Below are 26,586 nucleotides of genomic sequence, written 5' to 3'. Positions count from 1 at the left end.
TAACTTTACAGAAATATTCTATGTCCTTAAGTATTCCCTCTCCTTTCATATGCTCTGAACTTTTTATTTTGGTTTGAAAAGAAAACACAACTTTATTTTTCCCATGCTGGACACGTAACATGCCCATCTACTGCAGCTGTGAGCCTCTGGGCCTGGCCTCACTCTAGGTAAGATGGTTCAGTGCTGGCATTTTAAATTTCTCCCAAATTTTAGAAAAATATATCCTTTCTATTCCTGCTGCTTCACACACACACACACACACACACACACACACACACACACACACACACACACACTCACACACTATCTAGGATCTACATATTCTAAATTATATTTTTGTCCTGTGTGTGATAAAACAAAACAAAAATGTGTATGTTAAAGCAAAACAAAACACAACTCAGCAAGATATGCGTGTTAAAGCAAAATATAACAAAACTCAACAAGACTGGAATACTTTCTCCCTTGTCTTTTGCAAACCCTAAGGATATAGTTCTACAAAGTGGGTACTAAGAGACCTTACTCTAAATTTAAATATGTGTGTGTGTGTGTGTGTGTGTGTGTGTGTGTGTGTGTGTGAGAGAGAGAGAGAGAGAGAGAGAGAGAGAGAGAGAGAGATTTCAGGATTTTTTTTACATTTCTTTTTATATCATGTTTCTTTGTCTTATATCTGAGATGATTCAAGTTTGAAATCAAGATATTGATGTGAGTTGTCTGATTCTTGGAATAACTTTTCTACTGTAAGAATAAAATTATAATTCAAAAGATTTAACTGTCTTATAAAAATCATGAGTAGTTAATTAGAGGGTTAAAAATATAAACATCTAATCCATAATGGCTTCAGATAGCAGTGTCTTTTCTCAGGGGAGCAGAAAGGTAGCAATCTCATTAGCATTGCTAATGAGCACAAATCCTTTTAACACACAGCAATTCTATAGCCACACAGCCATGTCTAATTCATATTCCAGGTTGCCAGTCAAGCTTCATTTTTGTTCATTTGATCTATGAACTTTTTCAAGTAAAATACTGATTTAGGGAATATAATTGGTCTCTGGAGGGGATAATGTATTTTTAAAAGTAATACCAAAAAAAAAAAAGAACTCAATTCTTAAGCTCCGATAATTTCATGAAGATATTGAAACAGTTTGCCAGAGTAACTCAGTTTAAATATTGTTGTTTTTGAATGTTTCATTTCAGCCTGCATATTGTTTTTGTCTCTATATTGAAAAGTGAAAGGACCAAATAAGTCTTTATGATTAAGAATAGGACCAATTGATTACAATACTGTAATGTGCAGTTATCAGAACCAGAGGAATTTTTCCTATGTGCTAACTCAAGAATACAGAACTACTATTGTTATAAAAAAATTCTTTGAAGGCGTGTGTAAATATTCCTGTGTTATATGTTCGAGTGTGCACATATATATGTGGTATGTATGCAGATAGGCACTTGAGCAGAGACTAAGAGTTCCCTTCCTTTATTATGCCTTATGTTATTTTCTGAGACAGGATTTCTCAGTAAACCTAGAACACATCTTTTTCTAGACCAACTGACAAAGGTTCTCTGGATTCTTCAGTCTCGACCTCATATTCTCTAAGAGAGTAGGCAAACTGCCACACACAAGGTTTACCTGGGCACTAGGGATCCTATCTTAGGTCCTCATGCAGGAACTTGAGCCCCTAAGTCAACTTCTTGGCACCAAGAATACTTAAGGATTTTTTTCTAGCAGAATTTTACCTGTATTAATTCAGATCAAACTAGAATATGACCTTGTTTATTTTATAGTTATAGCTACAGCTCTTGAAGTTATGAACCAGTTTCTTAATCCAGTTTTCCAAGGGCAGGTCCCCTAGCATTTGACTAGGCAGAACTGTAGACTCCGAAGGGTTACTACATGGTCACCTGAATCTACCATATCTGTCAGCTCTTCCTGGGTATGGAGTGCCCATCCCTTTGGAGGCTACCTTTACATCTCAGTTCTACTGGTTAAATTCCTCTGCGTTGTGCAGGTCAGCTACCCATGACTACCTGAGTTTTTCTTACTTCCCAGAAGTCATACAGATTAAACTGAAAATTTCCCTAATTTACAAACACTTCCTAGTGTTTGCAGAGCTCCTCTGTGGTGTCTCCTTTTCCATTTCTGGACTTTGCTTCTCTCTTCACTGAACCTTGTGCTGCTGTGGCTGTGCACCCCTTTGTCTTTCAGGGCAGTTTCCATGATCTCCTCAGTTTCTTTCATTTCAGAATTGAATGCAGGTCACTTTCAGTTATTCGGTTATTTGCACACATCACTACATCCACATCTGCATCTAACCTATAGCTAAAATATTTATGTATCGTTGTAATGCAGCTATCAGATGCAATGGATAACATCTATGATTTCAATATTTGCTCCATTGCTTATGCAACGAAATTAAAATAGAAAGACTAAACAGCTGAGTAGAGGACTGTAATTATCTCATTATGAGCAAAAATAAAACTCTTTAACTTCACTATCTACATAAATGTAAATAATAAGAATAATTTATAAATATCTTCTTTCTTGAAAAAAATATTGGTATTAGAGCAAAAAAAGACCACTAACACAATAATATGAATATCTTCACCATGATCCTTGGGTTAATAACTCTTAGCAAAACTTATTAATATTTTTGGGTCCTCATGAACTTGCAGTTAACATGTCAAGACAAATAGAACAAACGACTGGAAATTAATAACCTCTAATCAATTATGTAACAATGGTTGTTTAAGAGTAACCTGCCTTGAGGAAAAGTGTGAATGTCTATATGCATACGAACATTAGTATCAATCAACACAATATATGTCACATAGTTCCTAAACAAAATGAATATATATAATATACTTGGCCACATTATGCACATATTGGACTTTTTATTTTCTATGAGAGCCAGTGTAAGTTTTTAAAATTATACTACTAATGGCAATCTTACAAGAATGAGATTACAAACATATTTACTATCTGACTAATCAGTCATTCTTACCACTGACAAACATTCCGGCTGAATGCTGGAGAACACTCCCATGTATTTGTTAAAGTAAAAAAAAAGGAAATAATAGGGTATATTAAATCTTCATTCACCAACAACACCCACAAATTTCTGGTAAAACAATAGTGGTTTGAATACTAATAATGAATCTTCATTTATTTATTCCATACAAAACTTTTACATAGTGTTCTTTAATACAACACTTTACCATCACTTTCTCAAGACCATATTTCCAACATGTAAATACATTCTCATTGTCCAACTACAAGATAAACGTTATCATCATTGAACACAGAGCTAAGAATGGACTGAGAATAGCAAGACATACCTGTTAGGCTTTGGTTTAAACTTTCTGCCAAAGGCCAGTCACTAAAAGGTTGGTAGTCAATTGATGGTGCAAGGAAACCCTTAAGAGGTGGGTTGTAAGGGAGGAGGAATGTCTCTATGAGAGCATGCTCTGAGGAACACACAAGGTGAGTGTTCTACTCTGCCACGTTTGGTTTTAGTATACTTTCTATAACTGTAGGAGTAAATAATTTGAATTCCTAATAGGGCCACTGTTCAATGGCAGCATCATGAAATTTCTGAAAATACAGACTATTGTGTTCACACTGGCACGAGTCAGCTCCAGCTTTACATAGTGGTAGATGGAGACGGTTCTGGTTTCTAGGCCATCCCTCGACTCACTGGACTTCTGTCTGAGCAGTCTTGAGTCACTAAGTCAGACTAGAAATATCACTCAAAATAACTTCATCAACAATGATATTTGTAATCATATGTTTTATACTCTATAATAATATAAACACTTCATCTCTAACAAGTACTTCAAGCCACTAGAGTATAATATAATGAACTATATATTAAAACAATATTTTGCCAATATCATAAATACATTATTATTTCATACACTGGTTTTGTCACTTAATATGCTAAACCCATGTCATGCAAGTGGAGGAGTACCTCATAGAGTAAGCTCTACTCTAACTGCCACACAGGTGGGAGCAATGCCTTTTGGTATGCACCATCATGCTGTGCTAATATGTGCCAGAAATGATTTATTCCTTTCCAGACCAATTTTGGGTTAAATAATAACAGCTTAGAGCCATACCAACAAACACAAATGTGACAATTTCATGTCTGTTGGTTAGTGTTTAAATAACAGCCAAGTCAGAACTGATGGAGAGATTATTAAAGATGTCCAGCAAATAACCTTGCTTATAATTATTTCTTGTTTTTTGTTTGTTTTGTTTTAAATGAGAAACCCTTACACTAATGCTCCAAATGAAGGCATATTTTTGTGACAAATTACTATCTAAAATTATTAAAACCTGTTATTGTGGTCGGAGTAGACAAATTTCTCTGATTTATTTTGTGAGTTTTTTCTAGAAAGGAAACACTGAAAGAAAAGACTAAGTCAATGCTAAAAATCCATTCTATATGGTTAATATAGTAAAAACAAAAAGAGGGGTTGGGGATTTAGCTCAGTGGTAGAGCGCTTGCCTAGGAAGCGCAAGGCCCTGGGTTAGGTCCCCAGCTCCGGAAAAAAAAGAGCCATTGAATACACATCTATTTTATCCTGTAAGTGTTCTGCCAAACTTCCCTGGATCTAAGTGAGGGCCACTACTAGAAGTGCCTATGGGGAAGGAAGATGATGAAGCATCTTGGGACAGAGCCTGAGGAATCCATTGTTTTGCATGACGATCAGAGGACCAGCATGCCATTGTGACCAACACACATGGAGAACGCTTGTGTGTCTCACTGATACTAGGTAGGAACTATTGCCGTGAACGTTCCAGGTGAGATCTGAGTAAAGGAACAGGCTTGGCCTCTGACAACTTCTCCTGCAGATGCCAAGCTGAATTTCTACCAGCGACCATACACTGTGCACCACGATTATTACAGGCGCTTTAGCTCTTCAATTATCATCAGAGAGGTGATATGAAGTGGGAACTATAGTTATCCTCATGATCCAGATGATGATCATAGACATTAAATAACAGCTAAGTGGCAATGTGGGGATTGAGATTGATACTAGAATTAGTTGTCTGCTCCATTGGCTAACGCCGTCCATCCCTGCCGGCTGCGTTCTGCCCTTTACCACTCAGCCTTGCTCTACGTTCCACAAAGTTTGTCTATATAAACTGTTTCAAAGCCATCTCTTGCTGTCCATATTCCCATTTGGTTTTGTTATTCATGGAAGGTAAGAGAATTCAGTTCGCAAACTTATTTTCTTGTTCTTTGTTGCGGAGTTTTCTTAGGATAACTGCATTCCTTCACAAATGTGTCCCTTTCTCTATGACCCCGGTGAAGTAAAAGATGAGAGCCGAAGGAGAAACAAGGATGTCGTGCTTTTAAGTTCAGGGTTATTCTGTGCTGTATTTCCTGGCATCCGACTCAAGCTTGTGTAGGTAGAGTTCTTACAAGACTTTCCCCAGTTTATCCAATGTGAACATCCCATCCCCTTACTGTCTGGACGCAACAACTACCAGGCTGGATGAGGCTTGGACTTAGAAGACATGATGTTAAGGGGAAAGATTTATACGATCTGAAGAGAAACCAGACCGTGGACTCTGACCTCATAGGTAGCAATGAATATCCTAGTAAGAGCACCAGTGGAAGGGGAAGCCCTGGGTCCTGCTAAGACTGAACCCCCAGTGAACTAGATTGTTGGGGGGAGGGCGGCAATGGGGGGAGGATGGGGAGGGGAACACCCATAAGGAAGGGGGGGAGGGATTAGGGGGATGTTTGCCCGGAAACCGGGAAAGGGAATAACACTCGAAATGTATATAAGAAATACTCAAGTTAATAATAATAATAATAATAATAATAATAATAATAATAATAATAAAGCATTGTAAGGGAGGAGAGTGGGGTGTGAGAAAGAAGAATTAAATAAATAATAAAAAATAATAAAGCCAAAATCTGGTTGAAATTGCCAAATGAACAAAATTTGACTTATTGGAAAAAAAAAAAAAAGAAAAGAAGACATGATGTTGCGTATGCCCAGCATCAATATGGTGATGCCCTACCACGTGGAAGCCAACAGTAGTCTCTAGATATTTATCTAACTAGATATTTACCAAAAAGAACATTTGCCCATTTTACTTTTGATAATGCTTTTTATTACCTACTATTTAGTAGTCAATCTGTATTTATAAAATGTTGGAAAAATAGTAGTGGAGTCTTTTTAGATTAAGGATTTATTTATTTAAAACATTATTTAAATCAATGAGAAAGATTCCCCAATGAGAAATTTTTTAAAAAATTGTTAAATACTACATAAATTTACTTATTCTAATTAGTAATCAAAAACAAAAAGAGTTACTATTTCTCACCCACTGCATTTTCTAAACCCAAACATTTAAAATAAAATTTAGATTTGGCGGGCTATAGTGATGGCTCAGCAGTTTAGAACACCCACTGCTCTTTCAGATAACTTGGCTGTGATTCCTATGGGTCCCCAGTGCCAGGGAATCTAGGGATGTGATTCCTTCTTTTGACTTCCTTAAGTACCAGGAATGTACATGTTGCACTTGCATACATGGAGACAAGTCATTCATACATACAGGTAAAATAAAATAATGTCCAAAACAAAAATCTTTTAAAAAATAAAATTAGTTGAAGGAGTTAAGATGAACAAGAATGTCCACATTTGCATATCCTCTGGAGCACACTGAAATGGACAGGTTATGACCTCACAAACTCACTTCTGCCATGCTATCCTAAGGACATGTCTGAGTATGAAAGACATGTTCTAGTCTATACTAGTGCTTTGTTTAAAAACTGAAAGCAATTTATCTGAAGAAAGGCTTAATTGAATAAATAATGATTGCTTATATGAAAATATATAAAATATGTAATATGATTCAAGTCATACATGAATTATCAAGAGGATTAGACTACATATGTAATTTCTGTAAGAGCATTTAAACATGGCAAAGCATGTCACAAAATGGCACCAGGCATATTGTTGTAGTCTGATTGCTGTCGCTGTGGTCAGGGCGGGAACTTGAAGCAGAAACCATGGAAGAATGAAGCTTTCTAGTGCTCAGCTTATGCTTATCCAGCTTTTTTCTACAGCCCAAGACTTTTCCTACAAAATGGGACTGCCTACAGTGGTCTTCACCTTCTTACAGCGATTAATAACCAAGAGAGTCTCCCACAGACACACCCAGAAACCAGCTTGACAAAGTGCTCAATTGACACTCCTGTTTCAGATGGTTCTAGGTTATGTCAAATTGACTGTTAATGCATACATATACATATATATATATATATATATATGGAGAGAGATAGACACACACACACACAGAGAGAGAGAGAGAGAGAGAGAGAGAGAGAGAGAGAAGAGAGTATAGCATAAGGTTATATGGATATATAGATGATAGGAACAACATTGTAGAAGTTTGGAGTTTAACATTGTAGAACACTGTAGGAGTTTATTCTGAGATCAGTACACAGTTCATATAAAGTTTTAATTGGTGGGATAAAGAATTATCATAATTCTGTAAGCTGTATTAGTTGAGGTTTGACAGCCAAGTCTGGTAAGTACCTGCTTCGTGAAGTGTCTCATTAAAATCATTACACACTCAGAAGCACTGCTGCAACCCCCTCAGGCTGCAAACAGGGAAGTCTAGCCTGTGGATGTACTTGCTTAGCTACTTTATCATGGAGCTCTTGTCCGTGGATTTAAGGAGAAGGATTTTGTAAAGAGTTTTGCAGAGTAAAATTTCATATTGCATATTTTTGCACATCCATTTAAGGCATCAAAAGTCCTATGGACCAGTTTATGTTCAGGTAACATGGTGCTGATACGGATATCTGGCATGAGGCAAAATGGCTAACATCAGGCATCTGGGGATGTTAGGAGTCAGAAAACGATGGATGATGCCAAATGTCTGAGGAGCCGAAAAGTAAACAGTGATAAAGTAGTGTATAATCTGTTATGTAATCATTTTTGGCAGCATGAATATATATATATATACATATATAATATTCACTATACATACACATACATCTGTAAACACACACACACACATGCACATACACACATACACACATCCTTTCTTCACCTTTGCCAGCCTACCTGTATATTTATATTTGACTATGTGGCTTCAGTGCTTGTCTCTCACTCTATGTTCTCTCTCTCTCTCTCTCTCTCTCTCTCTCTCTCTCTCCTTCTCTCTTTCTGTGTGTGTGTGTGTGTCTGTGTGTGTGTGTGTGTGTGTGTGTGTGTTTGTGTTTATTCTTGCCTGTGTTTCAAAACTATAAGCTGCCTTGTGTCTGGGTGCCTGCAGTAGCCACCTGCCTAACAGCCTCTGCAAGTGAATAAAATATGTCTTATCTGCCTGATATTCCTCCAACTCTCTAGTCTCCCAGCCTGACCTGTCCCTCCTCCTTTCCTGGCTTTGGAGTTTACCTTGTGGTCATGAGCATGGAGAAGGCTTACAACAAGGACCTCAGCATGGTTATCTGGTGTGCTACTTCCCGTTCCTCTCAGGGACCTGCCTTGGTAGTACTGGGTGTAGAAAGGCACCAGGATGGGAGCTGAGGGCCTTGGGGGAAGTGAAACAACAAGGCATGTCATAAATCAGATTTTTTTTTCCGGAGCTGAGGGCCGAACCCAGGGCCTTGCGTTTGCTAGGCAAGAGCTCTACCACTGAGCTAAATCCTCAACCCCCATAAATCAGACTTTTAATGGAAGCAAAGTAATTCAGAATTTGGGACATGTTGTGTGCTGTCAGTAAAATCTGTTAGTAATTAATACCATAATAATGCGTTCAACTGAGAAAAGTTAGTTTGCCGACTCCATACCTAGACACTGCTCATTCTAAATTTTCATGCAAACCTTTGCTCTCCACTTTCCTCAACAGAGCTGGGAAGTGCTTCTACTCTTCTGGTTGACATCTAAGAATCTCCTTCTTTCCCATGATGGCCATTCTTTCTAGATATTATGATACATTAAGGAACACAAAATCGATCTTTACAAAGATTCAAGATGTTTGAAGTGTGAATCTCCGGTATATAAGTAGTGGAAAAATCTGAAGCAGAATACTCTTCAAATGTAGAATCTAATTTCAAGCACTTTAAGATAATTGTGGCGCAGATAATTTCTTATAAACAATGATGACATGAAATACCATCGAGCACTTCAACTTTCTTTTCCTGGCCCATTCTTCTTTAGACTATCCAGTGGTGGATATAAAGGCTCAGAAATGGTTTATTATAACTTAAATTTCTGTCAGTTATTACTGAAGAGAAATGTATTGAACTTAATATGTTAGGTTTGGGAAATCTATTTTCATTTGCTATAACCAATGGTCTGTCATAAGTGTGGCCATAGTGGGCTCCCAGAATCTATCTACTATCAGCCCCTGACTCCTAACACCACACAACTTCTATTTTTTTCATGTTTATAGAGTAGAGGCCCAGTTTCCAAAATCTAAAGTACACTCCTTCATCATTCCAAAGAAAATAACAGTGATAAAAAGAAAGGTAACCTTCAACAGAACTAAGCACAACTATTAAAAAATATATATTAAGTTGTCCTCAGTGACTGCTATAGAAATCATCACCATTAACCTTGTCTCAAACAAACCCATTACAATACTTGTTAAGATAGTAGGGCATTGCCTCCCAGGGGCATTTACTTAGTTTAGTTTCTCTGAGAGAAAAGGAATGGATGTACAGAACTGAGAGAGACTTTGTAATGCTTTCAAAACTCATCTATAAATGTGACACCATTCCTGATAAAGTAGGTAATTCTCTTTGTCTGTGTCTCTGCGTCTCTGCGTCTCTGCCTCTCTCTCTCTCTCTCTCTCTCTCTCTCTCTCACTCTCTCTCTCCCCCTCCCCCTTCCCCACCCCTCCCTCTCCCTCTCCCTCTCCCTTTCCCTCTCCCTCTCCCTCTCTCTCTCCCTCTTGGAGTCTCCTGCCTTCCTCTGTTGCTCCCTACTCTGGTCTGCCTAAATGACTTGATTCTCATGAAGAGAAAAGTGGATGTGATGCTGTTGGCTCCCAGATCAGGTTAGAATACTTGAGCTTGGAAAGCCAGATTCCACCCGAGGTTTCGTCTTAGTTCCTACTTTCATCATCCCCCTCCTGACCAGTGCTTTCCCTGGGAACCCAGCCATAACACTACAAAGAAGCCCAGCTGACAGGAAGAAACCCAAGAGATACTCTGGCTAATGGTTCCAGCCAAAATTCAAGCCAGGCTCCAGCCATAGCTTTCAGACATAGAGACAATCAGCTTTCAGATCATTCTAGCCCCACCTGGCGATTGGGTTCCACTAGATGATACCAAGTGAGAATTAGGTTCATTGTCTCTTATAGACCCTACCCAAGATAAAGACTTGTGAATATAGTAAGTGTCCCTATGTGAGCTGCTAATCTGAACATTCAGTGTAGCAGTGTATGATGTTAACTTCTGATATTCACTCTAAAGCTCTTGATACACTTCCATCTAGACAGACATTAGCAGTTCTGTAGTTCTCAGACCAGACTCAAGAATTACCCTCTCAGGAGGGAGCTGGGAACTTGGACTACTTTGGGAACGCTGTTCTCTTTGTTTAGAAGGAGAATGGTATCCTGTGTGATCATTCTATCAAGAATGTAATTGATGAGAGACAAGTAAATTTCCAAAATGGTATTCACATATGCTCTCATCTGTGTCCCTTAGCTAATCCTGCAAATGATTCTATGCCTCTCCTCCCATGATTCATTCCTGTACCATCTGCTTCCTGCTTTCAGGGCATTTCTTAACGTGGTAAATTATTAAATTTCTAGACAAATATTACTTAGTTACCTGTACTGTTTACCATCTGTGAAATCCATGAGAACAGAAACAAATTCTTAGTTATCATTTTATTATGCAAACCTAGTACAATGCTTATCAGAAATGTACTAAATAATTATTGGCATGTAGACCTTTATTTCTTTATCTTAGCTTTATCATTCTCTCTGACCTCCTCTTTCCTCCTGTGTCCCCAGGCAGGATAGGAGACTTCTGTGAGTAGAGTCTATTTCCCCTTAATATTCAGCAAGTATTTACCAAGTGTGGATGATGTCCAGAAACATTCAATTCAGAAGTGGTTCAATTCAAAAAACATTTATCTGGTATTTAATATATTCAAGATCTATTATCTATCCTCTAAGGACTGCTACCTAGCAAAAGAAGCAGACAAATGCTCAAGTCATTGTAATACCAGACAAAATCTGATAGTGACTGCAAGAGAAGTGGGGGAAATGAGAGAAGAGCCATAAGGAAAGGCAGGGTGCACTGCAGTGTGGGGAACCAAGGAGCTTGACCAAACGATGTTGATCAGAAATGGAAGAGAGAAAGCTGGGGAACATTCAGTAAGTATTACTTTTTGGGGAAAAAATCCTTGCAATAAGGTTAACATTGCAAACAATGGAAGATATGAAGTGTTTCTGTATACCTGACCTATTTTACTTCACTGATGTGACATTGGCTAAGGCCCTGCTATAGATCCTATAGAAGGCCCTGCTATAGATCATATAGATTTTTCTCCAAAATGCCTGATAGCAAAGTGTGGATATGTGAAAGATCAGAAGAGCGAGGCCATGGTGTTCTTATTAAAAATGTTATAAAATTACTGTTTCATCCACACAAAAAAATACTAAAGAAAGGTCTGTAATGGTCAAACATGTTATACTTTTAAGTCAAGAAATGCTACAGTTTAAGACTCTGTTTTCTAAAATGTTTCAAATTTCTGTGTATGAGTGTTTTGTGTGAATATATATTTATGTGTGTATATATATATATATATATATATATATATATATATATATATATATATATATATATATATATATACCACATGCATGCTCAGTGCCCATGGAAGGCAGGAGGGCATCAGATTCCCTAGAAGTGGAGTTACAAATGGTTGTAAACCACATGTCTGCTCAGGAACAAACTCAGGTCCTCTGTTAAAAACTGCCAGTATTCTTAACTACTGAGAAAATTTTCCAGCCTCTTAATATTTTCTTTTTAACTGATAATTAACAGTTGCATGTATTTGCAAGGTTCATGTGATATTTGACATGCTAGTACATTGCACAATAATTAATAAGGGCCATTAATACACTTTACCTTTCTGTGTAAAGAATATAAAAATCTACTGTAGAATGTAAAAGCAGATAAATTCATCTGTGTGTTTGTTTAAAGTCTCTAGAAGAAATAATTCTTAGGGCTGATGTTTAGATTTCTGGCTGGGTAAAAGCATTTGCTTCTTCTGAAGTTGGATGACCTGAGTTTTACCACTGGATCCCAAGGTAGGAGATGACCAATTCGCAAAAGTTTTTCTCTGTTCTCAACGTGGATACTGTGTAGGAAAACCCTGATCCTTCATATTAACTCATAAGTAATAAAAATAAAAAATAAAAATTTAAAACTGAAGTTGAATTCAAGACTTGACTAGTGAGTTCCAGGCTAGTCTGGACTATGTGAAATTCTGATAAACAGACAGAGCAGTAGACAGATGGTGTTTATTTTACTTAATGTTAACATGATTGTGGGCATTAATTCAATTTGAAAACATGTGCTATCGATCTTGTACACACTCACGTTTTAGACTGGCTGACATGTGTGTAAATAAAATAATTTGCAAATGTCAATAAGAGATGTGTATGTGATATGAATATGTAATTAACCCCAAGTTGCCACCATACCAACAGCAGACCCTTCTTACCGTGGCCATTTTGTATGCATAAAAGGAACTAAGTTTTCAAAATCTCAAATGAAATCTCTATTCTCAGAAAGGTAGTGACAATTTCCCCTCAAATACAGCTTTCAACAAGCATGTTGAAGTCTTGCAACAATAGTTTTTATTTAAGGTGTTATCTTACTGTTGGTTTGTTTTTAAAATAAAATGTTAAGAATTTTCTTTTGAATATTAGGAAAATATTAAACACTGGCAATATACGCTTCCCAATGAAGGTCCCATGGATTTCAAGTTGCAGCTGTGGTCCGCATACCTAACCTATGGTCCACATAGTTAAACCTTTGGCAGGATGAAAGGGTTTCCTCTGTAACAGAGAAACTCATCAGTCTAGTCAAACCATAACAGCTTCTGGGATAGTAATTATATCCTCCATTCAGCCTGAGATTTGGCTTTTTAGGGGAACAATTAAATAAAGAAAGCAGATCCTTAATTTGTTTTGGTCTTTTAAATGCTTCCAACTCTTTGTTGTACTGTCATCTGGATAACTGTCCCTTCTCAGGTTGAGAAAGCCCACTAGTTTTCCAAGTGGTGAAGGAAGTCACATTAGGTAAACATCTCTCTGTGGGAGAATATACCTTCCTTACATAATCCCCACTGCTGGCGTTTAGTAATTTCCTAATCTCCCTCATATGCCAGCCTGTTATTTTAATTTTCCTGTTTGAGAAAGGGAAGTGGGGGGGGGCACTAAGAACTCCAACTCCTTTGTCTATGAAAGATCTCAGAGTATTTCACTAAGGACAAATGCTAGATCCCTAATTTTGGTAAAAATGTGTTCAAGACAGTGAAAAACCTGTGCCTGACCTAAAAGTTAGCAAGGTCTCTTGGAGATAAAGCTAGAACTGCATAGATGAATCCATTCGAATGAAGATAGCTACTGGGGAATGGGCCCAATCATGAGCTAGAAAAGTCTTATCGCCTTCCAAGGCATTTCATGTTATACTACTTCTCAACACCAATGTTATTTTAAAGATTTCAATTACATGAGAGAATTACAGTCTCCCACATTTTAAATTTAGAACTGGATAATATATATAACTGTCCCTTTTCCACCCTTCCACCCTCACCCATATGCTCTATAAAATGCAGGCAGAGAATCACAATCTTCTCTAGAATCTTCTAGCATCTGTTTATAGATTTCTTCCTAAATAATTTTTGAAGAAAGCAATTGTTAATGTATCTGAAGAAGGGAGAGATACTGTTATCCTGAGAAGGAGATCCCCAGAAGACCCCTTTGGCCAAGAGGTCCCTAAGACCCAATGCTTCTTTATGAAGAGGCACAGAAAGTTTTGGTGTTAGTTTTATTCCATTTAGTGCTAAAAAATAATCAACTACTTTCTGAAAATGGCCAACTCACTTTCAATTTAACTACTTGCAGTATTTGCTTGCCCCAAACTCTACAGAGTTCTCTAAGTGTCAATCATTTTAAACCCAGCACTGCCCTGTGCAGTGTCGTTAAACCTTCCAATCAGAGGTGAGAATATAGAAGCTTAAGTCATAAATTTTGCTGAGACAACTACTTAAGTGGCAATCCAAGGTCAACCCCAAGCTCTAGGCTGAGCCAGGGTCAAGCCCAAACTCAAGGCTAAGCCAGGGTCAACCTCAAACTCAAGGCTGAGCCAGGGTCAAGCCCACACTCTAGGCTAAGCCAGGGTCAACCTCAAACTCAAGGCTGAGCCAGGGTCAACCTCAAACTCAAGGCTGAGCCATGGTCAAGCCCAAATTCAAAGCTGAGCCAGGGTCAACCCCACGCTCTAGGCTGAGCCAGGGTCAACCCCAAGCTCTAGGCTGAGCCAGGGTCAACCCCAAGCTCTAGGCTGAGCCAGGGTCAACCACAAACTCAAGGCTGAGCCAGAGTCAACTACAAACTCAAGGTAAGCCAGCAGCCTTGAGTATTGTGTTAAGTAATATGTGACAAGAATTTGGGAAAGAGAACAGACCTAAGAAAATCAGTTCACAAAATAAACTTCTAGTTTATTCTCCCTTTGGACACAACTAAGAAATGTACAAAGACAGAGTTTTGTTTTTATGCCTCAAACACAATGGCAAAATACTACCATTGTAATTTGTTGTGTGTCACATAATAATTCTTTTTTCCTTTGACAATATTTTTGGAATAATAGTTATTCCTTGAAGACTAGTTATTCCTCAATGCAGCTTCTGACCAATTAAAAACTTCTAAAATATACAGTTTTGAAGGTCAATACATTTAAAAGAAACATTAGAAACATAGATGAAAAGGCTAATTTATAGTAGGCTTCCGAGTGGGGCTGTTTAAGGAGGATTCATTTTTGCACACTAATATCTGTCCTAATGTTAAACTATGCTACTCTTACTTTCTCTGTAAAGTCTCCAGCACCTGCCATAAAGAAGGCACGCAATACATATTTTTGTGTTGATGAATTCACAGTTGAATGTTGAATACATAAACTGTAAAGTACAAAGTAGAAATAGAACTATATAATGAATAGAACAAATATGGAAGAACCATGTTTTCACTTTTTTCACACACTGAAATGACACTGTGACATATTTACACAACACACAAACACACACACATACGAGAGAGAGAGAGAGAGAGAGAGAGAGAGAGAGAGAGAGAGAGAGAGAGAGAGAGAGACTTGCTTTGCTTTGGTGTGAGCCTGTAGTATAGAAGAAGAAAACTGGTCTCAAAACCTCAGCAGCAAAGAAGAGAAATATCAGAAGCAAAGACACGAAGAGGTGATGAAAATTCCTAGGAAAAGTAATTTCAAAGATTCAATATAGAAACGATCCCAGGATATCATGATTGTATTTTCATCAATTGTTTTATTTTGAGAAGAAAATCTGGTTCTTCTAACTTCTGTTAGTGTGTCCCCACCAACATCCAAAACAAAAACAAAAGTGCAGAACGCTGCTCCACATGACCTATGACTGTCAGAGCAAAAGAGCAATCGTGATTGATCTCAGTGGAGAATAATAATGGCAGCAACTCCTCTACCATTTCTTTACACCATTTCTGCAAAGGATGGCATGGGATGGCAAAATGGCAGCATTATCATTTCAGAGCATAAAACATTTACAAAACCTTGCTAATCACTGCAGATAGCCTTGTACTTAAATTAACACTGAAAATGCCATCACCTATTATCCATATATTAGATATATAAGATTGATTTTTGAAAGTATTTATAAACAATTTGACAAAAGTCTTTTGGCTGGTAAACATGGATGTTCTATTATTATCTTTGTAGGTTGTATGAAGTATTCCACAAAGAGTAAGCTAATTGGAAATATTATGACGTTAAAAGTATTAAATTATTTTTATGTTCACTTGTTAGATATTCAAACAGCCTATTAAGAGGTGTATTTCAGCCTTCAGTTATCTACTTTTAAATTTTTAGTTATCTTGCCCCCTCCCAGGCTGCAAAAAGTGTCTGACCAAGTAACTGACTTAGCTTCCGAGCACCTAACATGAGAGTGCAATTTTAATGCCTTCTAATCATACAAATCAATATGAGATTTTTGTACTTGTGATGACCTTCCTGGAATTATCCCCCCATTTTGGCTGAATCCAAGTGAGTGGAGGCTATTTGATAAAAAAAATAAAAAATAAAAGAATCCTAAGAGTGTGAAATAAGAGCCCTCGCTTCTTCCGCCAGACTCCTCTTGACAGAAAGATGATAGAAGCGTTCCATCCCTCGGAGGGTAAATGCAAACTGACAAGAGATGAGCCTTTAGATGTTGAATATAATCTTGAATTGTGCTTGAAGTGTCTTATTATCTTGTCTTTTGATGTCTGAAGGGGCGCCTCATTGTTAGGAAAGGAAAGCCCTCGCACAGCTTTGCCATCTTTAAAAATTGTTTGGCCTTTAACAACTGCTTTTCCAACTAATGTCCATTTCTCCTGACAATAAATATGGCAGGACGACGGCAAGTGACAAACAATTTACTTTACATGCTACACTTCTATGGAGTTTGAGAGCTCATGTGGAAGTGTATTTTAAAAAGCTCATAGAAATTAGCAGTATTACAAATGTTAAGGGGCCTGGGCTCCACGGGCATCCACTGATGTAGAGTTATTCATCTTGGCTCTTCCCTGCTGTTCCGGGTGTGATATCTCACTGGTGCCAGATTCACAATTCTGGTTCTTTATTTATCATTGACTAAAAATAGCCAAGGGAAAATGAAAGACCAGCAATCAATTCTGACAGATTCCATGAAGGAAACACACACACAGACACACACACACACACACACACACACACACACACACACACACACACACACACACACACAATGTGCTTCTAGTGTTCAGTACATTGCACACAGAGAATGCTGTTTTTAAGCAGTACACTGAGGTCGACAACGGGGTCCCTGCATTTTACTTCTTATCTCACAACCTTCACTTTCTAATTTCCTCCGTCACTCTGGCCACTCCGTACCCTTCATATCTACCGATTGCTTTGTGGTTTGTTTTTAACCTTAAAAGTTTAATGATGCTCCTGGCCGAAGTGATTCATTAGCAGCTAAATCACGGGCATCATAGTTCCCTGCCACACGGCCAGATTTTGTAAAAGCTTTCAGGTTCTTTTCTCAGACCTTCCTCACTCTCAGAATCCATAAGAATTCTCAAAAGAACCATAAACCGCTACAGGGTTTGGGTTATTATGTCATTATAAAGCCATATTGATACACGGCTGATCACAAGACTTGTGGTCCCATTTCTAGGTTCTCAGCAAGCACCCAGCTCCCTGCTTCCTTTTTCTTTTCATTTTTATTTAAAGCAGCCAGTTGAAGACAATAAGCCCTTCAAAGCATGATACTTAACTTTTAAAAGAAATTTCTGATTCCTTGAAGATTCCAGATGGCTCATTAGGAAATTACCATGAATACAAAATATATTGGGAGAACTAAAGATTTCAAACTAAAGCATAGACTTGTCTACCTGGATTTTGGGGTAATTACTTAAGTTAACTTAAAATTAATTTAATCTCAAAACTGTGACCAAAATGAGCCACCCAACATTCAAAGGCACACATGTATTCCCTCTCGGACTCTGGGAAAATCCTGACCCAAGATTGAGATGAGTCTCTCCCTATGCAGTTGCCACTCACTGACTACACTGTATTCTATTGCCAGCACTACATGGTTTCGTTGAAACATTAGTTTTGCACAATGTGTCCTGCATGCTGCTTCCTTTGCGGATTGTTTCCCCCTTTTGTACATTTGTATCTTTTGGTAAATGAAATGCATGCATTGGAAAAGAGGCCAGCTCTTACAAAGGGAAGCTCACCCCTCTATTCCGTGTCCTATACGTTCATCACTAAATATAGGGGCGTGTGGTTTCTTATTTGATTTTAATTCTCTACCTTTGGTTTATTTGGGCAATAACTGACTGTGCAGTAATATGTCCATGCTTTTTAAACAACTTCAAATGTCTGCATTCTTAAATCAAATTAATCCTTTAGCATTTCTTCTCCTCGGACAGGGTTGATTCTTGTCTTCAATGCATTGCATAAAACCATTAATTTGCAAAAGTAAATCATGCTATACCAATACCAAGAGAAAAATCATCAACGTGGCCATCAAAAGGTAGAAAGATGAGCATTAGCACACTATCGCAGTAGTGAATGACTAAAATGGCAATTATTTCTTGCATATCACAAATCTGTGCCTATGTAAATGTTGATTCAGGCACACAGTATTCGTACAGAACTGTGTAACAAACATTTTACTTATGCTTGAACAAATTGCCTTTTGCTGATTAAAATAATAGATACTTAATGGTGTGATAGACATATCCACAAGTTAATACATGTCTAAGTTTCCATAATTTGAACATATGGAAAGCATTTTCCTGAGCTCGTATGGATTATTTTAAAAAGCACATATACTTTTTCCAATGCAAACTGTGCACAATTTCTGAGGAATTCTGTTGTCAGGTACCAGCCAGGATCAAGAGGACAGTTAGGTACAGTCCAAATGTCCAAAGATAGTAACTTGTAATCCTTTATTAGCAAATCTTAGTTTGATCCATTTTATATAAGACTATTATTTTAATATCCAGCAGTATACTCTAATAGTGCATGAATGGTTTGAATTAATGCTTAACTTAACTAGTTTATAATGCTTACTGTTATAAACTAGCCTTTATCATAAACTTATGATACAAAATACGTAGTACTACAAATTGGGTAGACACTGAGTGGTGTGTGGATATATAGAAAAATCAAGACAAAAGTGCACTGGTAAACTTTCCATGGAGTCAATGTTTTTCTGATTTCTTGACTGCAACAAACTTTTATAACAATCAGGTCATCCCCTGCCCCATTAACTGCACGAACTTAAAAGTAGGGAATGAAATATCTGGGAATTATTTTAATAGAGAAAAATATTTCATAGGTAGATATTTTATAGATAAGTATAAGAAAATGCTAATACCAAAAGACACACCCGGACAGACTTACTAAACTCTCAGTATATCACTGGTACACAGGTGTTATGAAAATCACCTTCATTGTTTACCTCATTTTCAGGTCAAACCAATGAGTTTTACTGGAGTTTTATCTGTGTTATTTTCTTAAAAGTGTCTTAGCCATCTTAATAAATGTAACTTCCATTATAGAGTTTTACCTCTCATGGTGTTCAACACAAAGAACTTTGAAAATATTCAATTTACATTCAATGATATCTCTTAGTTCCTGCTATTGCAATTGGGTTACTCTTTTCCCTCTTTAAGCAGTTTTGATGGGAGTATAGTTCGCCGATAAAAGTACTTTAAGTAGATACATCACTGATACCCAGGTAATGTACTAGAAAAATAATGAAATAAGTAAATCAGTAGTGACTTCCGGGAGATTCTGCAGAACAAGTGATTGGGCTACACATTTATCACTGAATAGTTAGAACACAAAGTTAATTTCCATTTCTCTGAAGACAAACTTTCTTTAATGAAGAGAGATTTGGTGTTACATTTTTTTCAACCGCTGCAACCACTAGAAAAAGCTTAGTCTATCCGACAGATCAAAGCACAGTATTGAGTCTTTCTATAAACAAGGCCACTCAGTTTTATATTTTTATGAACCTCAACTCTGGCAATCACACAATTGGAGTTTATACTCAAAGATTGAGAATTGGTCCACATGTTAGTAACCAGATATTGTGTCATGCCTACTAACTGCCGAGACCTAAATCTTCTATTATGAATAATTTTTGAAGTACCCCTTACTTGAAAGCATTTCAAAAATAAGTCCAATACTGATCAGTTTAGAATTTCATTTGAGTTTGAGGTGTCCAACTGCAGAATGCCACAAAAAATTAATACACTTATATTCAGATTTCTAAGAGAAATACCAAGTAAAATCTCAAAGGATAAACATTTTAAAAGTAAGAAGTGGCATAAACAGCTGAAAAACAAGCCAAGCAAACAAAAAACACTGGCAAACTACAGAACGCAGGCAAACCAAAACAAGAAAATGTCAGAGCCTGGTGGATATTAAAGGGACATGAGTCCAGGAAGAATGGCAACAGTGTGACTGTGAGCTTACCATAGCTACCTCTGCCTTTGGAGGTTTTAAAAATGTATTAACCTGACAGCAGGAAGTGTTATACAGATTGCCCCCCTGACAGGGCACTGGTCGGGGCTCAACACTTTGCTATCTTTCTCTTTAGTATTAGAAACTCAAGAAGTGAATTAAGCTGGCCAGGTGCAGATTTGGGTAAGTATGCCTTCTCCTACGATTGCCTCACCTTCCTAAGAAAGGTCTGAGAACTCAGGGGCAGCCTAGAGCAGAGCTGAACGCCCCCACTTCCTTTTCCCAGCTACTTTCTTTTAAATGTGTGATGTCTGATGTATTATTAATCCCAAAACATGGACCAGCAAGGTCGCCAAAGAGATGCCATCTCTCTCCCAAATGATCTGTTTACTGTGCAGTAACACCAGCTTTGCCTGAAACAGTCCTACTTAAAAGCTCAGCTCTCGAGTGGGGGAATATTTTATTTGGTCAATTTTTGAAAATAATGACATTAATTCTATAACTAAACTAGATGATCAAGAGAGCAGGCAATCTACTAAAGGACTAAGCATTGGAAGGCACTTCTATTAATTATGACACAGACAAAGCTGGGAAAAGTACAAAACACTACAATGCCAGGTAACCTTTAAGGTAGACACACCACGGCATTCTAAAGGCTAAGATGGGATCATTCAAAGGAATGACTGGGTGCGGATAAATCTGATGGTATATGCCTTACCTTATTTTTGACCATTTATGGAACCATTTAACAATAATAACAAAATATGTAAACTACAGCAATCAAACTAAAAGGGAGGAGAGGAAGCCATAGGCACACTCTGCCAGCTGACGCATTCCCTCCTCGCATCTTTAGTCTGTGCAATGCTGAACTTCTCTTCTGTAACACTGGTCTGACCAGAGCACCCCAGGCATGGTGAGTGGCAGAAAAGGAAAGCACCAAGGAAGTCCCCACCGAGTCTTCAGTCACACACTGTGCACCGTGCTCCAGTGCAGTGCCGCCTAGCAATGAGCACGGCTCACTGAGGCAGTCTGCTGAGAAGTTTGAGCACAGCCAGCTTTCTTATTAGTTTCATTTCAAAGGATAATATATATGTTATACATTTGTATTTCAAAGGAAAAATGTATATCGAAGATATATTTCAAAGGATACTGTACATATAGATACACACACACACACACACACACACACACACACATATATAATATTTAAAGTGGATTTGTTTACAATGCAATGTCCTAACAATATTTTGGTAGCAAAACCCCACTAAACTGAAATTGTCTAAATACACACAGCCTCTCAATGACTTTTTAAATAATAATAACAGTGAATTAGTCAGAATGCAGCAGGGCAAAGACCTGCTTGACTATTAAACCATAAAGTGCTTTTGGCAAATACCTTATCCTGAATCCCATTTGCTCTCACTATCATAGACTTCTATTGATTCTGTTTAGTTCTTTTTTTTATTTTTTGCATAGAATATGTTGTTCGAATTATTTAGTTGATTTATAAATAAGAAGTTTTAAAGTTTCCTAGCAAAATACACCTTCTTTAGTAAAAAAAAAAAAGAATATGAATTTTCAATTGATATAGCGTAACTTTTAAAAATGTAGAAGCATGTTGCATATTTCAAATGAATATATTTCTCTAGAGAATTTTCCTCATCATCTTCCAGCCAACTCCCTCTGGGGCTTAAGCCCTACATGCTGATTACTGGCTCGGGCATATTTTATGAGAGCATTATAAGCACCCACGGTATTGAAACCTTGAGAAAGACATTTAAATAAAGTAATGAAGACAGCAACCTCGGAACGAAGGCCTCCAGTTGCACGCACAGGCAAGAGGCAGCCTCGCCGAAGAGCAGCCCCCACAATGCCTGCAGTGACCTCCCTGCTGACCTGCAGAGACCACTGTCTCAAGGGGTGACAGACAATTTAGTCCTTTATCCTTTTGTCATTGAAAATGACTCCATGGCTATAAATTCTAATCAAGTCAATCTGGACAGCAATTTGAAAACAGAAAATTTTCTAACGCATGATTTTGGACAAAGCTAAGTAGGAGGAAAAGGAAAAGAGACAAGTGTATTTCCTAGCATGGAGAATTCATTGACCCATCTTTCAACTCTTTTCTAATAGTTCACAGACAAATGATATTGAAAATGCTCACTCTTGAGAATATCATAATTTTTGTTAAGCGAGAAAAATAAAAGCTATCATGTTATAGGAGAAAAACAGCCATATTTTTTTTTAAAATACAACGTCCATAAAGGATGTGTTTCTCTTTCAGTTCAACATTCTGAGCTGTGTGTCTCGCTCACACTTGTGTGATACAACAGGAAAATAAGCCACTCTGCCCAGCACGGCTGCCCAGGGTAGCTAGAACTTAAATACAAGCAATCATAGGGTTTACCTTGAAACAATACGAATTGTCCCAGGGGAAGCACTGTTCGTAAATCATTTTCAAATCTCAAATACATAGAAAGGAAATATTTAGGATCTGTTTTATGAGGTCTCACTTCTGCAGTTGAGAATACAGATATTTTTCCACGGATATATATTACTTTTATCTTTTCTGCAGCCTTTTCATGACCAAGCGGTGGATACTGCCATTTGAATTTTAGCATCCTGCTTGCTGAATGTAGGACACTAAATGCTTGATGGGTGTAACTACAAGTGAGACTCCGCATTGACATGAGCAATATAAATGTCACCAGAGAAACACGGCAACCCTTTCCCTTGGAGATTGTCTGCCAAAGGCCAGTTTGGGGGTACAGTTTCCAGTGTGTACATCACTAGTTCCATATTTGGTAACTGGCCCTGCATGGCATCAGTCATTTGATCGTGCGGCTAGAGCACTGTGACACAGCACCAGTTTCTCTAATCTTCCACGTGCAAGCCTGCACTCCATCTATCCACCGTTTTCTGTGGCTCAGAATGTAGCGGGATATGCTCATAAGCTGAAAATGGAGGTACTTTTCCATGGGCTTTATAAGAATAAATAATGCAAAGTTAATGATATTGCAGAGAACTGCCTCACCGCATGTCTCTCAATGAAATGTGGATTTATCTCTCTTAAGTGTACTTCAGTTTCCACAGCTGTTCAAGTTAAGCAAAATGCTACCTCTGATGTAATTACTTTATAAAACACAAGGGCCCTTTTCTGAACTTTCTACTTAGGCTGGCATATGGCTTCTTGTTCCTCCTTCTGGCATTCTGAGGGGCTCAGAGCATTGAAACATTCCGCACAGTATGTTTCCCTTTGGATGCAGTTAAGTACAGAGGTGCAATTTAAGGAGAGGCATAAAAAGCCCAATGGTTCCTGGGATTTCCTTTGTTTATCCATAGAGGGCATCAGTATTAGCCTTTCTCCTGCAGTTTTGGGCTGAAGATGCCATACTGTGAGAAAGACAGGTCTGTCCTCTGGGCTACTAATTTGAACAAGACCCAGATGGGTGGACAAGCTTTAAAGAAATCCATTTATACTGAAATTTCAGGTGCAGTAGGAAAACCAAGCTCTTCCTGTCCTGTTATTGTATAATGTCTCTTCATGACGCTAAACATTGCAAAATGCACAGGATTTGCCCTGATCTGCCCTTCCATACCAGAAGCATGGGCTTTTAACAACACGAAGGAAATAGAGGCACCGTGGCTTGAGAAAGAAAAGGCAGAAAGACCCTTGTGTGGAGAAAAGCTAGACTATTCAGGAACAACACAATTCTCTGTTATCAAATAAAGAACACATCTGGAACTACATCTAAAACCATAACACAATGCCCCAGACATCTACATGCTAAGGAAAACAGAATATGCCAGCACCATACATTTTATCTTTAAAATCCCTAAAAAGACTAGGTGACAAATACTTTACTTTTACAAGGTTGTGTAAACTAAAATTTTCAATTTTAAGTCTTAGTCAAAGTCTTAGCACTATTCAAAAGTAAGAGTACAATCGTCCCAATAACTAGGACATCCTTGTAAGACCGGTGAGTGCTCTCTGCTCTGTGCACTTTGTATAATTTCTGTCTCTGGTGTCTTCGTTTTTTTTCCTCAAGTTTTCAAGACTGTTAAATCAACTTGTTTCTTCTTTACCTAGTTGAAAACTGGGAATGATTCATATCGTGTTTATAAAGTAATCTAGAGGAGAAAGACAAGCTAGTAAAACATCTCGAGGCAGATTATGGGAATTTTATTGGACTGACTCTCTCATACACTCAGAAATTGAGAATCTCCAAAATGCAAGTAGGTTCCTTCCCAAGTCCTTTGTGAGTTTCCAGTTTAACTATGACTCCTTGGTCTCTGGCATCCCAGAAAGAGTCCACTTAAAATATGTTTCCAGGGAACTTTTAAAAAAGTCCATTTGCCCCCTCAGGTCTTTCAAAGCTTTCTTCACTGTGCATGCAGACCAGTAAAAGTGGAATACAAAATGCGATATAGTTCTCAACACTGAAAAAAATCTAAATAAATACGATAAAATCCGTCATCCCTTGATCTCTTCAACTGACAGAAAACAATTGTGGCTACAAACCAAATTTGACAAAATATACTTATTTTAAAAAATACATGAAATCTTTGTAACACGTACTTTAATATCTGCTGTTTTGCTGAGGTGAAGATCTCCTGCTTTTTTAAAGCTAAAGTCTTACACAGTGTAGTCAGTATCAGAGGGGGCTGCATGTAGACCTTTGCCTTCCTGTAATTGATAATTTTTCCTGATTCCTCTCATTAGCCTCTTAAAACAAAATGAGTGTTTTAAGACATAACTTTGCACACAGCTAAAGTCTTAAACTACAACTACAAACTTCTACAGAGTGAACTGTTAAAACCTCAGAGCCTAGGTGAGGAGAATTTGGTTATAGACTCCATACCTTTTGCACTAAGAGTGACCACTGGGTTTCTTAAAACTAGAATCTTTCTTAGGGAGAAAAAAATCCGTATTTTTTCCAAAAGAAACATCCAAAATAAAGTGTCTGTGTGGTTCTCTTCTGGTGTCTACCAGAACATTTGTAAGTAGAGGGGTGTCCTCTGAGAAACCGGTTGAGAGCTGCTCATCTCTCAAGAAAGTGTTCTCTAAAAAAAAAATCTATTTTTAAACTAAATTAGCATTCTTCACCAAGTATTTTTTGCATGGATGTTGTTTGATTCCAAACTTTAGCGCTAATTTTTTAAATCTGAGAGCAAACAGTTTTCTGCTTGTTTGTGCTAGGTTACTTGTACAGACGTATAGACAGACACACTTGAAAAATAATTAAAAGCAAGTGTGTCAGAGACTGCTGTTCTGAAAACCTAATGTAGCATAGAGTATTTGTGCAGCACACATCTCACAGCAGCCATCACTCGGCACGTGCCTCAGCAGCCCGCTCCCCTTTCTGATTAGAGATCACAGTAGTTGGAGTTGGCTTAGAGACTGTCATGTTTGAATGACAGATGTCTCAGCTGAAGTGGCCCTCTGTTTGTTCTCCTTTATGAAACAGATTCCTAAAAGGTCCTGGGCTGTCGCCATGGTTAGCATGAGGCTAAAATATGTTAAAGAGAGGGGCTAGGGGAGAGGGGTAGGGTGTATTCTGTTCCCTCAACCTTTTTAAAAGAAGAAATACTCACTCAGATGGTGATGACAAAATGTGTTTCGTTGAGCCTTGCCTGTAGCCACCTTTGTTTACCTGGCACAGAGCGATTTGTATTGACATTTTCAGTTCTCCTCTCTCATCTTTTGACTACAGATAATAACTCTTTGCTCTCCTTCCCCTTAACAAAAGGCTGCAAAGCAACCCGAAACCGAGTCGATATTTATTCAATAAATGTTAACCAATTCACGCAATAGAACTGATTTCCTGATGATTATTACCATTTGTTCTTTCTTTTCATTCTTCTGTTTTGTTCGACTAATTTCCAACCTGGGCATGGCAACACTACTTGACAAGTCAAATGGGCAGTAAGTAAGTTCCTTGTTGGTAAAAAAAAAAAAAGTTTGGAGGGCATCCTCCCAGACAGCTGAACAGGCTCCGTGCCTTAGCCCCTCTAAGATGCGAAGCTCCTCTTTAGCACTTACAAAAAAATTGAATGAAAAACAGGAGGAAAGGGGGGCAGGGGTGGTGGTGGCTGGATTGCTCTTCCGGACAACATGGTAGGACTGAAATGAAATACCTAGACAGACTTACCGAAGAGCTTGCTGGGAGTGTCCTCGCTGTCATTTGATTCCACGGGCGCAAGCAGGGGCTCATTCAGCTCGCTGTCTGAAGTAGCAGCCTTGTCCTCACCTCTCAACTCCGCATTCATTTCACTCCGCACTGACAGCAAGGGCTTACTGACTTGTCCAGCTATCATTGGATCC

The 26,586-nt window shown here is 38.0% G+C and overlaps 1 protein-coding gene across 4 annotated transcripts in view; it reads right to left on the bottom strand.

The window, feature by feature from the left end:
* Positions 1 to 26,586, bottom strand: part of Pou6f2 (POU class 6 homeobox 2) — a 576,195-nt gene that overhangs the window by 420,065 nt on the left and 129,544 nt on the right. For all 4 annotated transcript variants that reach the window (XM_063276739.1, XM_063276737.1, XM_063276738.1 and 1 more), the window contains exon 2: positions 26,414 to 26,585. In XM_063276739.1, the coding sequence (XP_063132809.1) occupies positions 26,414 to 26,585 (172 nt within the window). The remainder of the gene's footprint in view (positions 1 to 26,413; position 26,586) is intronic.

The sequence above is a fragment of the Rattus norvegicus genome, chromosome 17 (genome assembly GCF_036323735.1).
Source record: "Rattus norvegicus strain BN/NHsdMcwi chromosome 17, GRCr8, whole genome shotgun sequence".
Taxonomy (NCBI): Eukaryota; Metazoa; Chordata; class Mammalia; order Rodentia; family Muridae; genus Rattus; species Rattus norvegicus.
The sequence above is the reverse complement of the archived record's forward strand: the minus strand, read 5'-3'. Positions and strand labels throughout refer to the sequence as shown.